The 15,093-nt window shown below is 39.4% G+C and overlaps 1 protein-coding gene across 1 annotated transcript in view; it reads left to right on the top strand.

Moving 5' to 3' along the window:
• Positions 1-15,093, top strand: part of MTHFD1L (methylenetetrahydrofolate dehydrogenase (NADP+ dependent) 1-like) — a 143,867-nt gene that overhangs the window by 86,858 nt on the left and 41,916 nt on the right. The window contains exons 21-24 of the mRNA XM_010000004.1: positions 1,439-1,578; positions 3,254-3,295; positions 4,557-4,657; positions 5,077-5,254. Coding sequence (XP_009998306.1) covers positions 1,439-1,578; positions 3,254-3,295; positions 4,557-4,657; positions 5,077-5,254 — 461 coding nt within the window. The remainder of the gene's footprint in view (positions 1-1,438; positions 1,579-3,253; positions 3,296-4,556; positions 4,658-5,076; positions 5,255-15,093) is intronic.

Genomic DNA, 15,093 nt, shown 5'->3' with positions numbered 1-15,093 from the left:
CCCCCCCCACATGCTCACCCGCCCCCCTTGTTTGCTAGCTCTTGCTTCCTGCTGCAGCAGCCATTTCCTCCCTCTGAGCAGACCCACGCAGGCAATTGTTTCAGCCTATGCAAAATGAAGGGGTGGAAAAGGACTGATGGGGTGAGGACAAACACACAAAGGCTGGAACTTCCTAAAGTGCATCAGCTTCCAACAGAAAGATATTTTCTCCCACATCAGTATATCTGCTCTGCACCTCCTTCTTCTTGACCCTGATGAAGGTTTTCAGCCCCAAAATGTTCAATCAGCTGTTTGTGGTCCCCTTTGAAGCATGATAGTAAAAACTGGTAGCAAGAGGGAGAAAATGAAAAGACAATTTGCTAGTTTTTGTAAACTGATTGAGATTGTGGGGACACATCACCAGCCCTGCTTGGAGTCAGGTCCAGGAGCCTCTGAAGCAAGCGATTTTCCCATTCTGGCTTCTCTGGCTGAAAGTCCATTCATAAATTCCAGAGGCACACATCAGTCCCAACTCTTACATGTGTTCTGGTGGAAAATAGTTACATCAGCAAATTTTCAAAGAACAGGAGATTTAATCCCTTGAATTTTTAATTGCTTTGTGCTTGTATTTGTCTAATAAAAAGAAATTATTTTGATTTTAAAAGAGGCAATTGAAATTGCCTCTTTGACAAATTTGACATATTTGACAAATTTGAATATTTGGCAAATCAGAGCAAATTACCTCTGAAGAGACTGACATAATTTAATACAGATTATCTTTTCTTTTGCTTGTAGCTCTTCTAAAAAACTTTGCTAGGTGTATCCTAATTCTGCACAGACTTTTTTTTCCTGAGTCACATTAATATCTGACTTTTTTGGTGCAAAGTCTCATTATTGAATTCAGTGTTTAATAGCATCTTCAACACTGAGACAGGACTGTAAATGCTGTTTTGTGTTTGTAGTTAAACATCTGCTCCTCAAAGGCAAGAGATGATCAGAAGTCCTGCAAGCCTAGAAGAATTTAGGTCCATTAATTATGATGGAAGTACATCTTTAGTGAAATCAAGGGAAGAGAAATAATGTAGGGAAGTCTTAGATCTGTAAGAATTGTAAACATTTTAAATAAATATAATTAAACAGAAATAGCTATTCTAAAGGACTATGTTTTAAAAATGCTTTGAGTCCAACTAGTTTGGATTGCTTTGGTCGTTTTCCCGCATCTGACTACTTTTGATGACACATTGTACGTATCGAGAAGAAGATAATTTATTTATGAGCTGGGAATATTTTTTTAAATCAGGCTCAGTAATGTAAATAGACCTCTATTTGAAAGTTCATTCAAAACTGAGTGCTGGTGTATATTTAAGTGCACTGTATGCTAAAGTAGAAATATCCCCTGGTGTTTAACTGAAAGCATGTTTTATGTGTGGTTTGGTTTTGGTTTTTTAATGTTTAACAGTGACTGAAGCTGGCTTTGGTGCTGACATTGGGATGGAGAAATTCTTCAACATCAAATGCAGAGCCTCTAGCTTGGTTCCCAGTGTGGTTGTACTTGTTGCTACAGTGAGGGCTTTGAAGATGCATGGAGGTGGGCCAAATGTAAGTTTTTGCACCTTTCTTGGAAAATAGAACTGTTGCTAATATTTGAAATAAGTAAAATACCTTGGTTTAAGAAATATTTGGGATAGCTTGTGGGGCACTATTTATATGCACGTCCCGAGTTACCTCATTATATAGATGCTAGCTCTAAAGGTAATGCAGGAATGGAAAGGCACAAATGAAAAAAGAGGGATGAAAGAGCTTTGAAGAAGTACTAAATATTGTTGAGGGATGGGAGTTTGCTGTCATGAATAACATTTATAATATGTATATGTATTCTTTTCACTGCCTTTTGAAATAGCACCTGTAAGTGCACTGAAGTAGTTGCAGACTGGGAAAATTGGCAGTTGAGGACATATGAGGCGAGTTTGGGTTGTAGTATGTGAGAGGAAGTAGGGGACATTGTTAGTGAAGGTTTTGAGATTTCTTTCACCGCAATAATGGGAACCCCTTCTGTCTTTTTAATCTGCTCAGGTTAATTCCCTCAGGGATGCTAAGTTAACTGATAAAATTGTGTATTCCCAGTGTACCGAAAGTCATGAGTGTATAATTTTTTTGCTATTTAAGCCACAGAGAAACTTCTACAGATTATTTACTGTTTGTAGAATCACTCCTCAGTGAGATGATGGGATTGGGCTCTACTAGTCAAGCAGACAGACACTTATCTCCTAGAAACACTTCCATCTGCCCAGCAGCATGCAAGTGAGTGATGCTGCCAGGGAAACAGTCTCACTGGGTGAAAACAACAGAGCTGTTTCCACAGCCACAAAATTTTGGAATGCATGGTCTCCCTTACTAATCATCTCTTGGAGCTAAAGCTGATCTGTCCTTTTTCACTCTTTCAGGTAGACATACATCATTATATAACTTTCTATTATTTTAATCCACTTCTAATGCAAGTTTTCTTTATTTTTAATTATATTCCTCCATGGGTATCAAGGCAGGTATGTTGTCATGTGTGTTACCATTCAATCTAGCAAAAATATGTCTTAAATATGTCTTAATAACTGTGTATTTCTGTCAGATCTGTGTCTTTAAAAATATTTAAGCTTTCATTTGCTTACATAATGCAACATAGGAGCAGGTAGAGTACTGGATTCTTTTACTGGGAGTTTAACTATAAAATGGACCAAGACCAATGCTTGAGACAAAAGTGACTAGGTCCAGTGCCTGGGATAAACATATTTGGATCTTGGAGGCTCAGTATAGTACCCTGGTGATACTCTGTCTTTGTGTGTTTCAGCAAAGTAAATTACTTACATGCAGTTCCTTGCCACAGGTAATAATGACAAGACATTCAAAGGTGATGTCCCTGTTCTAGTCATCTGTGTTGCTGTTATTGCTTCAGCCAGCTGTTGGAGGTTATTGTCCGTTGTCTTTGCACAATGGGTGTGTTGTTAAGCATCTAGAATAGGATCCAATTACCTTCTCTCTAACAAATCTTTTACAACTACTTGCTGAGTCACTGCCTGTATCTTGCTACACAAATACAATAGCAAGTGTTCCTGTTCTCCATGTACCTGTGTAACTTGGATTAAAACTGAAGCTGCAGTCAAGCTACAACGTGTGCCATGTATATGCTGACTGGCAGTATAGACAGTAAGCAAAAGGGCACTTCTGACCATTTAGGATTATGACAAGGGTCAATCTGTGATGACATTGTTTATTATTCTAGGTAACTGCTGGTGCCCCTTTGAAGAAGGAATACACAGAAGAGGTAAGAATAACTTTAGGAGAATTTTAAACAGAAAAAGCAATGTGGTGTATGAGAGTCAGAACTTATTCCTCTGGTTGGATAGTGTGCAGCCTCACGTTCAGTGATAAGCATGCTCTAATGCTGACATTCAGTGAGCACCTTTAACATGCAGCCAACTCAAAGCCATCTCATCTTCCCCCAGCCACTTGGTGTTATCACTCTTGTGTGTGCTCTGTATGTGACTGCATGGTAGATTGTACTGAGGAACTGAGCTAGCTGAAAAACTAACTTCCTTCAGTAGTTTTTCCAGGACCATAACATTTTCAGACTGATCAGCTCTTCATTTCGGTCCATCATGCAGGCATTAATGGCAGCACAAGAGCGGAGTGCTTGTGGGGGTCAAAGACAATTTGCTTAATCTGTTAATTAAGTAACAGGTTTAATCTGTTTGGACTTCACATCTGGTGTTGGATGTCACTCTTCAAACAAGAGTGGATTTTACAGATTTGTTTTCTATGTCTCTTTGCTGTAAACAAGTTCTGGTATTTTGGTTTTATCAGGCTAAGGATACATGTGATGTTGCAATTAAGACAGGGCCTACAAACTGTGAGGTAAAAGCAGAAATAAGGAAGTCCGTTAATATGGTTTTATCTGGGATATATAATAGAATCATATAGTGGTTTGAGTTGGAATGGACCTTGAAGATCATCTAGTTCCAACAACTGCATGGCCAGGGACACCTCCCACTAGACCAGATTGCTCCAAGCCCCATCCATCCTGGCCTTGAACACTTCCAAGGATGAGACATCCACAGCCTTTCTGGACAACCTGTTCCACTGTCTCACAAATCTAATAGTAAAGGGTTTCTTTCTAATGTATAACCTAAATCTCCCCTCTTCCAGTTTAACACATCTGTATGTCAGACCCCACCCCACTGCTGTAATTTGTAAAGTTTGCAAACAAGAGACTGTTAACAGCCCTTTCACAATCATGACAGGCAAACAGTCATCATCTTCACTGTCTTCCTGTGTCCCAGAAAAGAGCAATGCATTCATGTACAAATTTTGTACACTGCTTAGTTACTTGAATATGTCTGTTGCTTATTAATTGAAACAAGAATTAGTAAGAAAAGTGCCAAAATATTTTTGTCTGGAAGTGTAGAACTTGCCTATAACTGTCATGATCAGTACTGTTTATGTTCTGTTGAATTTATAGAAAATTCTTTGGCTGGAGAAGACTTGATGTGTCTTACCAATTCATTAATTTTTATGTAATTGAACAGAACCTCCAGCTGGTAGCTGATGGCTGCTGTAATCTACAGAAACAGATTCAAATTACTCAGCTCTTTGGAGTTCCTGTTGTCGTTGCTCTAAATGTCTTCAAGTAAGTCCATTCTTTCTTTTCTCTGATGAGGAGTTCCACAGTTTGCATTTCACATTTTCCTTGGTTTTTAAATTAATCACTTTTGGCATGAAGAAAAGAAGCTATTAAAGAATTTCCTTTTTTCATCATTGATATAAAGACCTTAAATCCTTCAGTTGTACTTGAGGTTTTAAAACCACCAAAAAAGTAAATACTCTTATGAAAATTTTAATCTTTCATGTTAATTAGCTATAATAATTACAGAGAGTGTTCTTGAAACAAATAAATATATGTGCTGTATATAAATGCATTATGTATATGGCACAATTTCTACACAGACTTGCTTTACAATGACTGATGGTAGTAAAAGGCTAAGTATATAATGTTATAAAAGAGAACTAATTAAAAAAAATAATGAGACAGAACTGTTTGGTTGGCAGAACTGACTCGCCTGCTGAGGTTGATCTAGTGTGTGAGATTGCAAAGCAATCTGGAGCAGTTGATGCTGTACCTTGCAACCACTGGTCGGCTGGTGGTAGAGGAGCAGTAAAATTAGCTCAAGCTGTGGAAAAGGCAGCCAATCAGAAAAACAGTTTCAAATATCTCTACAACTTGGAGGTAAGATTTTTATGGGGTTTTTTGTTTGTTTCTTTGGTTTTTTTAAGTGTGTTCCATCAGTATTGGAATTAAAATAAGAACATTGCCACAACGCTATCTTAACCTGCTTGGAAAGGGGGCTTGACTTGGCTTAGCATCACAAAAGCTGGAGATAACATGCAATTTGTGACTCATCTATTCAGAGCAACAGAATACTTGCTGGTATTGCTCATTATTTAGTGCATTGAATGATGTTTCTGGTACTTTCTTGTTTAAAGTATGGCTGTAGATGGAACATTACCAAATTACTGTGAGAAACTTCTCCACCAAGATTGCAGAGTCATGATATTTGTCCTGACAATCATCTAGAATAAAATATAGTTACTCACAGTTGTGGGTATTGCACCAAGTTTTGTCTCCCTGAGGTATTCACTGATCTGTATGAGAAGGAGGTAGCATGTGCATTCTCATGCTACATGTCTGCCCAGCCAGAAAGGTCAACACAGAGAGAAAGCACTGCCTTTACCCACACCCACTTACACACCCTCAGATGAACTTGAAGAGCCAAGGTGGCCCAGTTCTGTTCCTTCTCTCCTGCTTATTGGGATTGGAGTCTGCTAGTACAAAATGGAACACACAATATATCTATTGGTCACTGCTGCTGGTGGCCTTGGATCTATCCAGGAACAGCCCCCAGTGCCCCTGCCCTGCTCCACTTGCTTACATCAGAATCCGTGAGCCCCTGATGTCCATGGCTCACTCCAGATGCTAGCACTCAGACCTCTCCTTCTGCTCTCTGTTATTCATACATGCACATCTACAGCAGAGAGCACAACCTCACAGAGGGTAGACAGAAAGTGGATTTAATGAAAACAAGATGAGCTGTGACGCTTGAGCACGGAGCTCAGTCAGACAAGCTGCTGACCAGCCAACTTTGTTCTCAGCTATGCTCTTCTTCCCCTTTTCCCTCTATTTTTCCCACACTTCTTCCTCTCCAATCTACCTTGATTGCTCCCTCTCCCCAGCTTCAGTCTTGTCCCTAACAATCTTTACACGTTCCCACAATCCCCTTAAAAAATCCCCTCATATGTTTTACACAGTCCCAAAATGCTGCTCTGTCTGCATCCCATAATGAATCCCTGTATGGCTCAAAAACTAATTGCCCTAAGACAACTGGCCCCTTTTGTTTGTGAGGTTTTCTGTTGAAAGAGTTTCCCTATTGACTCACCTTGGTGTCTTTCACACCAGGGTAGTGGTCTCATCCTCCTCCGTGAATGATCTTAGTAAACAGGCAATTCAGTATTCTCTAATTTTCACTGATTAGGTTTTCCACTGATGACATTACTGGAGTTCCTGCACCTGTCTTTGCTCCTCTGATCTTTGCTTGGGGTTTGTGTTTAATTTGCTTGTTAGTCAGATAACCTAACAAAGGATAGTGTGGTCCAAGTCAGTCCTGTATCTGCCAGAGATGATGATTCTTCTTCCGTGTCTTGGACACTTTGCGATTGCAGTTGTCGGCAAGGCAAAATCTCAGCATTGTGAGCTGTCAATAGGAGCAGCTTGGAAGGAAGGGCTGCTTTGGCCCCTGAAAGCGTTGTGCTGGAGTACCACCATGTAAATGGAACATTTGGAGGGACATACTGCCTAGAAGGTTACACGAATGATTTCTCAGGACCTTCCTAACTATCCAGATGTGGGTGGATTACAATTCAGGCAGCAAAATAGACTTTCCTGGCACCAAGGAAGCCCTTGTCAAATTTCAGATCCTGTGCCCAAGTTGACAGTGCTACTTAAGTTTCTTTAGAAAGTGTTTGAATGCTATTTCTGAGCAGCAGAACCTCAGCTTCATTCTTTTAAATGGCTGAAAGTTCCTGTTTTGATTCTTCATGCCATAAAAAGGTTCAGCCTGAGGTAGATATGCCCTACTGTTGTCTTTCACTCTTTCTCCACCCTGATATGTACTCCGTATCTGTTGCACACATTTTATTTCTACTTTCCACCTCCCTCACTGTTTTCCCAAGTGTCAGTAATCCAACCAGCTGCTGTTGGTTTAGGATATAAGTGCTGTGGCATCTATGCAAGGTGTTTTGCCCATGGAACATTTTTTCAGCCATAAAATGAGCAATGCATCTGCCTTTTTGAGTTTATCTCTAGTGAGATGCTGTGAAAACTGAGGATATCATTTTATGCATTCTGCATAATAAAACGGAAAAAAAAAATCTTTCAGAAATATGTGTTACAGTTTTCCCCATAGGTCACTTGTGTTACAGAGATTGCAAACAAGTGTTTGACGAGTCCCATATTTAAGCTCTGGTGTTACTATATTCTACATAGCTTCCAATCTTGTGGTATGAATAAGTAGAAAGGATTGGTAGGGATGTGCTCTGCTTCTATGAAGAAATAAAATGAAATAGATTTCTACTTTAATGTCTTTCCCAGACACATCTTTCTGTGCAGTGTTGCATAAGCAGCGTAATCTTAAGCAGAAAAGGAACTGATCATATCTTTGTATCAATTTAATATCCTGTGACTTAACACAGGATTATAAGCTTCAAAAATATGTTGAAGGGATTTTATAAAGATATGTAAAGATTTTTAAATACTTTCAAAAAGTAATTTCAGGCCAAAAAAAACAGTAAAGTGTAAAGTTCAGGCTTCTGTTTCATCCTTACTGTGCAAAGGATGGGGACTTTAGCAATTAGATGTAGGAGAGACAGCAGTGCTGTCACTTGTACAGTATGGTAGGTCGTTTGGTCACTGGGCTCACAGAGATGTGAAGGAAAGACACCTCTTCCAAATGAACCTGCCCAGATATTAATTAAGGTTATAATAGGATTATTTGATGTAGCAGTTTTGAGGACTGATTTCCGCTCTTACCAGGGAAAAAAAATAGAAAAAAAAAAAAAGTAATAAGATGGGATTCAGGCAGATGATTTCTCCCCATCGTTGTGCGTAAAGAGGATGTACGTGAAAGGATGTAGTTCCATCTGTCATCTTTCCAGTGACTGCCAGATACTGTTAAGTCCTGGTCGCCTCAATTTTGATGGGGTTTGCTGTGGTAGTTTGGTTTTGGTTTTTTCCCCTTTTGGAAGATCGTAGGGGGAAAGATTCTGCATAAAGCCACTACCACTTCATTCATACCCCTGTCTGTCTTTATGAGATTACTCTTCTCTTTGCTCCATGTCTCCATTTAGTCATTTGATGTCTATGCATCTTATTTTCCTCAGTCTGGAAAACTTCATCAGAACTTGCTTCCAAAACTGGCTATAATTAGAACAACTTCCAACAGTACAGAGCACTGTAGCCATAATAGGTTCATTCAACATTTTGATGTTTTGTTAGAAAGCACTACCCTGAGGATCTGAAAACAAAAAACAAAAGCCCTACATGTAAAGCTGGCTTAGATCCTTTTTTACTAGTTAGACAAAAGCTTGTGGCAAACTATATTATTAATGTATAGTCAGTCATATAATGAGAGGATAGTCCAGGTCAACTGGGCTCTCTTTGTTTTCATTCCAAGTGGCATGCATCTCTACAGTGCTATATGTAATTTCCAAAGGTTTATCTGAAAACAAAGATTTTTCTTGAAAGGTGTTTACAAATGTGTATAATGTGAGAAGAACAAGAAAATATTTTCTAGATCTGTCAAATACTGGTAGAGGTTGGGGAACAGCTTTTTCTTTTTTTTTTTTTTCTTTTTTTTTTTCTTCTTTTCTGAATCCTGAGATATGTTTATACATTTATACCATCTTGTCCAGTGATACCCAAGCATGGCTGCTGAATGACCAATTTTAGACAGTGGATACAACACAGTTGTGTCAGTTCAGAACTCAGGCTCAGGTAAGCTGTCCAGTTGGGTATCATAATAAGCTAGTCTAATCAGATGACTCTCCTAATGTGGTTACATTCCTTGAAACATCTCATTTCATCTGTCTAAACTTACCTAGGTGTCCATACATGTCAGTGTTCTGTAGTCTCACTTTTAGATTGCTTTCCACATTCTTTTATATTTGTTCCTCTAAGCAGGCGAGCTGCTATTTTTATTCTAGGAGTTGACACTTGTACTTTTTTTTTAAAAGCAATGACAACTTCTTGATTCTAGCAAAGGTTTGCTTGACATTTGGCATTAGATGAACAAATATTTTTCAGGAGTTGATCTGAGAACAGAATAAACTTCAAGCATATTTTGAGCTCATTGTAAAGAATAGATGCATATGTGATTTGGGGAGTGCATATGTGTGCCAGTGTCAGTTCATGGATCAAGGAGAAGAAGTGACCTCTGATAAGTAATGCCAGTACTATTGTGCCTTTAAAAGTGTACGAAAAGGACATAAACCGATAAAGTGTACCATGAAATGCTGACAGTATTAGGAATTGCATCAGGCAAAGGGGGTTCAGGAGCAAGGATGAGTTTTTTATATGATAGACTCCAAAATTTATAACATAGTTTAAAAGATTATTGGCAGTAGTTGTAATAAAATATTATAGTAGCATGTGGTTTTAATATGGATTTTCACCCCCACTGCACACTAACCTCTCATTTTACTGTTGAATTGGTTTCTTGCCGAGAATTTCTCTTCAGTGTTTGGAGTATGGGTTTGTTTTAAAGGCCTCCTGGACTGTATATGAAATGATCTGTGCTTTTTAAAAATTTATATATATTCTTGCTGCATATGGAAAATATCAAAATATCAACTCTCTTATCACTGTTGACTTCCTTTCTGGGTTCACTTTTCTTGAAGTATGGGTCTTTAAGTTGCAGCAGAAAGCTATTACTCAAAATAAAGTTGACAGACCCGTTAAAAGTAAGTTTAGATAACTAGGGGGAGTATAGGAGAGGATGGAAACATACACATCTCATTCCCAAATTTCTGTGTCTTCAGTGCCTGTTCTTGGCAAGGGGGAAGCTGTATCCCCCGCTAATGCATGACTGGTGAGTAACCTGCCTTCTTTGACTATCCTCATCTCCTGCCTTCTCTTGTGGTGAACTATCCCTTGTCTTACAGCAGCCCTCCGCAACCTGGGGGAGGAAACACAGGTCTGAATGAAGGCAGGCACTAGTTTTTTAAAAGGTGCATTTCCCCTTCCTGCAAGGCAGCTGAAGCACAGTGGGCTAACATCAAGAGATAAAAGAGAGGAGAAGGGCAGGCATATGGCATGAGGCAGGATCAGTATATCTGGTCAGTGAGAGACTTAGCATTGTCTCCTTGAAAGACTGATGTGGTAACCAGACAAGTATGATTGAAGAGCCTCCAATCACCTGATTTCTGCTGCATTGGAAAGCTGCATTGAAGAGTGTAAAGGTCACAGAAAGGAGAGATGAGAAGGGATTGTTCCCGTCTTCAAAGTTTGTTAGATGGCATCTATTTTTGTCAGTGCTCTGCCTTTAGGTAATATAATGACAAATGAAAATATTGTCAGGTCATACTGTGGAAGTTGGTTACAAAAATATTTCTGCTGAGAGCAGTACACTACCTGACCAGCCTGCAGAACAAAGGAGAGCTTTCTCAGCCTGAGGCCATCCACTTCGAATGAGGCTGAGTAGCAGCACTTGTCAGGGAGTTATTCAGTTAGCAGCCTCAGCACTGGTATTTTTCTTCTCCTGCTGGGAAGCATCTGAGAGCTGGAGCATCTGAACTCACACTGTGGGGTGCTGCTACCTTTGTTGTTCTATGGCAGTATGGTATGAGCTGCCACTTGGTTCATTTCTTCTAGTCAGCTTCAGCTGTCAGAGACAATGGGTCACTCAGAGAGGTCTAAGAGCAGCATCAAAACAGCAAAACTCTGCCAGCAGTGGATCTCTGTGTGTTATCTTCTCTTCCATACACTGACCATGGTCTCCAATCACAAGAATTAGCTGTGAGTAATGAGGAAGGGAAGAGACTGGTCAATAAAGAAGGTTCCATGGTGTGTGTACTGGGAGAAGAAGAGTGGCTGGAAGAAGAGGAAGGTAGAGTCATGAAGGGCTCATGGGGCCCAGATTCTGGGCACTGACCTCTGAGAGAATGACCTAAGCAGAGTGTTTCTCTTAATTTGTAAACTGGTCATCTTTTCAATCCCACTGTGACTGAATGCAGGAGGGGCAAGATAGAGACAGGAGTCAGGAATGATTTTTGTCTCCTCCACTAATACCACAAAGTCGCTAAACCATTAAGGCCATCCATCATGTATCTGCTGTCACATCAGCCCAACATACCTTTGTTCTTTTGCTTAGGAGGCAAATAACTTCTGTGTTGTTTTTTATACAGCACAGAATTCAGTCATGTATGGACCGAATGAAAGGTCCTTAAGCACTACTGGAGTAGGAATAACAAACATTTCCTAATAAGCAATGGAGATAATTTCTCATCTTGAATGCAGGCTCTGCTGCACTCGAGGGTTTGCTAGTCTTTTTTCCCCCCACCCTACTGCTAGTAAGACATCTAACAATGAAGCCACATTAAAGAATTCCACAAAGCCATACCAGCCTCTCCTCCCACTCCCATCAAAGAGATTTCAGTGTAGTTTGGACACTTACTTTACTGAATTTGGTGTTCTGGGGTTGGAAGCTGTCTTTCTTCCACTCCCTCTTTTTTTGTGGATGTAGATTCTTGATGTCACTGCATTTTTTTATGTTTGCGGTCATTATTTTCCTATTCTTTGCATAAAGCAATTTTCTTAGGCACAGCTGGGTTTTCTGTGTTGGGGAAATGGAAAATAAATCTCTAAGGCCACAGGCTCAGGTGTTGATTCAGAAACTTTTTAACTTGACTAAATACGCTTTTCCACAAAATAAAAAAAAAACAAACAAACAAACTCTTGTTCTCTGCCAACAAAGGAAGAGGAATGCTAAAGAACTGAGAATCCTTTTGTCAGCCACAGATCTTCTGGAAGCAGAATATAAAGATACTTTAGTAAATGTGTTTCTGTTTTATCCAGGGGAAAATCTAGAAGTAGGAGTTAAAATGTGCAGAGTCAGCTATTGTTTTACCAGTGCTCTGTCACCCAACACAGCACCTTCAGCCATACAGCCATCATATGCTTTCATTTGGCAGCCTTCCCAAGAAGATGAACAAGTGATGTCTGCATACTGTTTCACTTAGCCAGCCAGCAATTCTTCATTATTGCTTTCAGTGAATGCATAAGTGATTAAAAAAAAAAAAAAAAAGTGCCACTGCCTTGAATTTTAAACTATTTTAAGAATTTGTCTTAAAACACACAGTTTAGTAACCATAAATCCAGAGGTTGGTGACTTCATAATTAAACTGGTGGTCTCATAATTAAAAATAGGCAGTGAGACTACAATGCATGTTTAAAGAAGTAAAAGAATAAAATGTCCAAGTTACAAGTAAATAGTGGGTTTGTATGTTCTCTGGTTAAACCCATGTTTTTTAACAGAATTTTAAGTTTTCACAGAGTACAAGGTAGTTTTAAATATTTATTTTCAGACAGTGCTGCACTGGCAGGCATTCACTTAAGGTGTCCAATTTAGGCTAGATAACACCAGCATTTCTCATAGTGGTTGTGGTTTTTCTGAGACTCAGCAGCATGCAGACTGACTACAGACTTACTGCTGTTGACTCTGGCTTTTTTTGGAGATGTTTTCCGTTGGGCTCTGTCTTGGTGCAGAAGGCAGGAGGAATGTTTAAAAGCAGAAGAATGGAAGGAGGAAAGGAGCAGGGGTTGTTTTCAGCAGTCTCAAAAATTGGCTATAGAGGGGTTAAAAAGATGAACTGCTTTCTTCTATAGCCAGAGACCTTAAAGTTAGGTGTCCAGATTAGGATGCAAAACATGGGAATCTGAGCACAGTCCTGAGCCAGGTGCCTGGTAATCCTCATGCTTCATTCTACCAGGAATCCCAGCCTAAGCCACATGTCCGTGCCCCAAATCACTGTTTCTACTGTTGCGTTTCAGTGATTTGTTTTGAGCAGTTTGAGCAATTCTTTCTGCAGAGATGGCATTTAAGCCATCTCTGACCCTCTGCTTTATACTGGCTTTGCCTTTATGGTGAAATGGACACATGAATTGATTTGCATTAAAATAACTTCCTCTCCCCCGTGTTATGTTTTAGCCTGAATCACTTTCTCTGGTATGTGCAGCTGCACAAACAGCAGTGCTGCCCTCTCAGTTGCACTGGCACAAGGGTGCATGTGAGCAGCAGAGGGAAAGGACGGTGAAAGAGGGTCTATTGAATCTGGTCTGCTGTCCATGGGAATCCTCATCATGCCCCACATGGAAAAATGATAATATGCCTTCTGCTCTTCTAGCTGAAGGAAGGGATGAAGAGTGAAAGAAATGTGAGAAATTACTAGCAAAAGTGAAACCCTATTAAATTATGTTTTGGTAAAAACATTGCTGTCGATAGTATTGGAAGAAAGAAGATTGTGTGATAAACAGAACCAATTTGTGCTAACATCACATCTTGCAAGGGGGATGACCTGGAAGTAGCAGCATGACTGGATGACAACACTGGTGTGATTTCATCTTGGATAATCAATTCCATTTTGGGAATGACAGGCTCTCTTCTTTATCAGTGCTGACTTCTTGCTTTAATCATTCTCTATTAAGTAATGAAATGTACAGCTACACAGGTCCTGCTTTTGTGAAAGCAATTTGTGCACTTATGCTGTAGCACTTCTTAGGCTTTAGCTAAGGAGATAATCTTGTTTATGATGTGGGTACTTGGCAGCCTCAACAAGCACGTGTGTTTGTCCTTGCCTCAGAAGAAGCATATGGCTTCATAGCTCTGAGCATACGAGATTTCAGAAATGCACATTGTCTCTGGCAGGACTGAGGAGATTGGTTGTTTCTTAGAGAAACACCAAAGCTACTTAACTGCCAGCAGATATTCATACTATGTGGCCCTGTAGAGCCTTCTCATGTTCAGTATAAATTCGTGTTGAGTATTTCATGGTACCATTTTCTCAAGAAGTTAAAACTGAATTTGAAATTAATTCTCTGAAACGGCCATAATTCTGTCAGTGTCATTTTTTGTCTAAATCCACACTGTCTGTTTTGCATCTGTCACCTGTTTTCTGCTTAAATGTACTTAGTTGTGTAACATTCACAACCTTATCTAAGGGAAATGAGAAGAGGAGCAGCTTTTATTGCTTATCAGAAATCTGATGTGGTTTTGAGTCTGCATATGTTATAAATATCAGTATCACCATAGCTGTCCAGATAGCCAAGTACTGTGGAACCAAGTAGTTGTTCATAAGGATGCATCTACATGCACTGTCCAGTGGAATTTTTCATCCTTCTCTCATTGAGTCTGTTTTACTGAGGGCCTGCAGGTGAGGATACCACATTGTAGTTTACAAGTGGGAATAATCAACTGGTTCAGGAACAGCTTAGGCCACTGTAGAAAATTCTCAGGCAAAACCCAAGGACTTTACTATATGAGTTGGCACTATGAAGCATTGCTAGATGTGGTGGATCCCTGTGTCCATCAGTGAAGTGCTAATAATCAAGTTTTATTGAAAACCTAAAGCTAAAATTGCCCTTAAAGACCAGATAGGAAAAAGTTATAATTGTTTCTACAAATGTAATGTAAACTTTCAGGCTTCTGCTGTGGCAAATGTGTAAAAAGTCTCTTGAGTTCCTAGAACTTCATTCTGATAAATACAATTAGGTTCTTTTCAACCAAAATGATTTTTGGTTTCTGATGTAAAGTACCAGGTGGTGTTTCATTGGTAAATACTTCTAAAGTCAAATGAAAACAAACTTTCCCATCAGCATTACTTGATAACTGAAACATGAGAAAATTTTTTTCCTTGAAATGCTGTTACACCGTGATTCTATATAAATAATGCCTTTAAAATCCCACTAAATACTAGCCAACAGGTGGATCTTTAGCACAGTGTAGTATACTACTTTCCCTA

The sequence above is a fragment of the Chaetura pelagica genome, unplaced genomic scaffold (assembly GCF_000747805.2).
Source record: "Chaetura pelagica isolate M959 unplaced genomic scaffold, ChaPel_1.0 scaffold135, whole genome shotgun sequence".
Taxonomy (NCBI): Eukaryota; Metazoa; Chordata; class Aves; order Apodiformes; family Apodidae; genus Chaetura; species Chaetura pelagica.
This window is presented reverse-complemented; position numbering and strand designations above follow the sequence as displayed.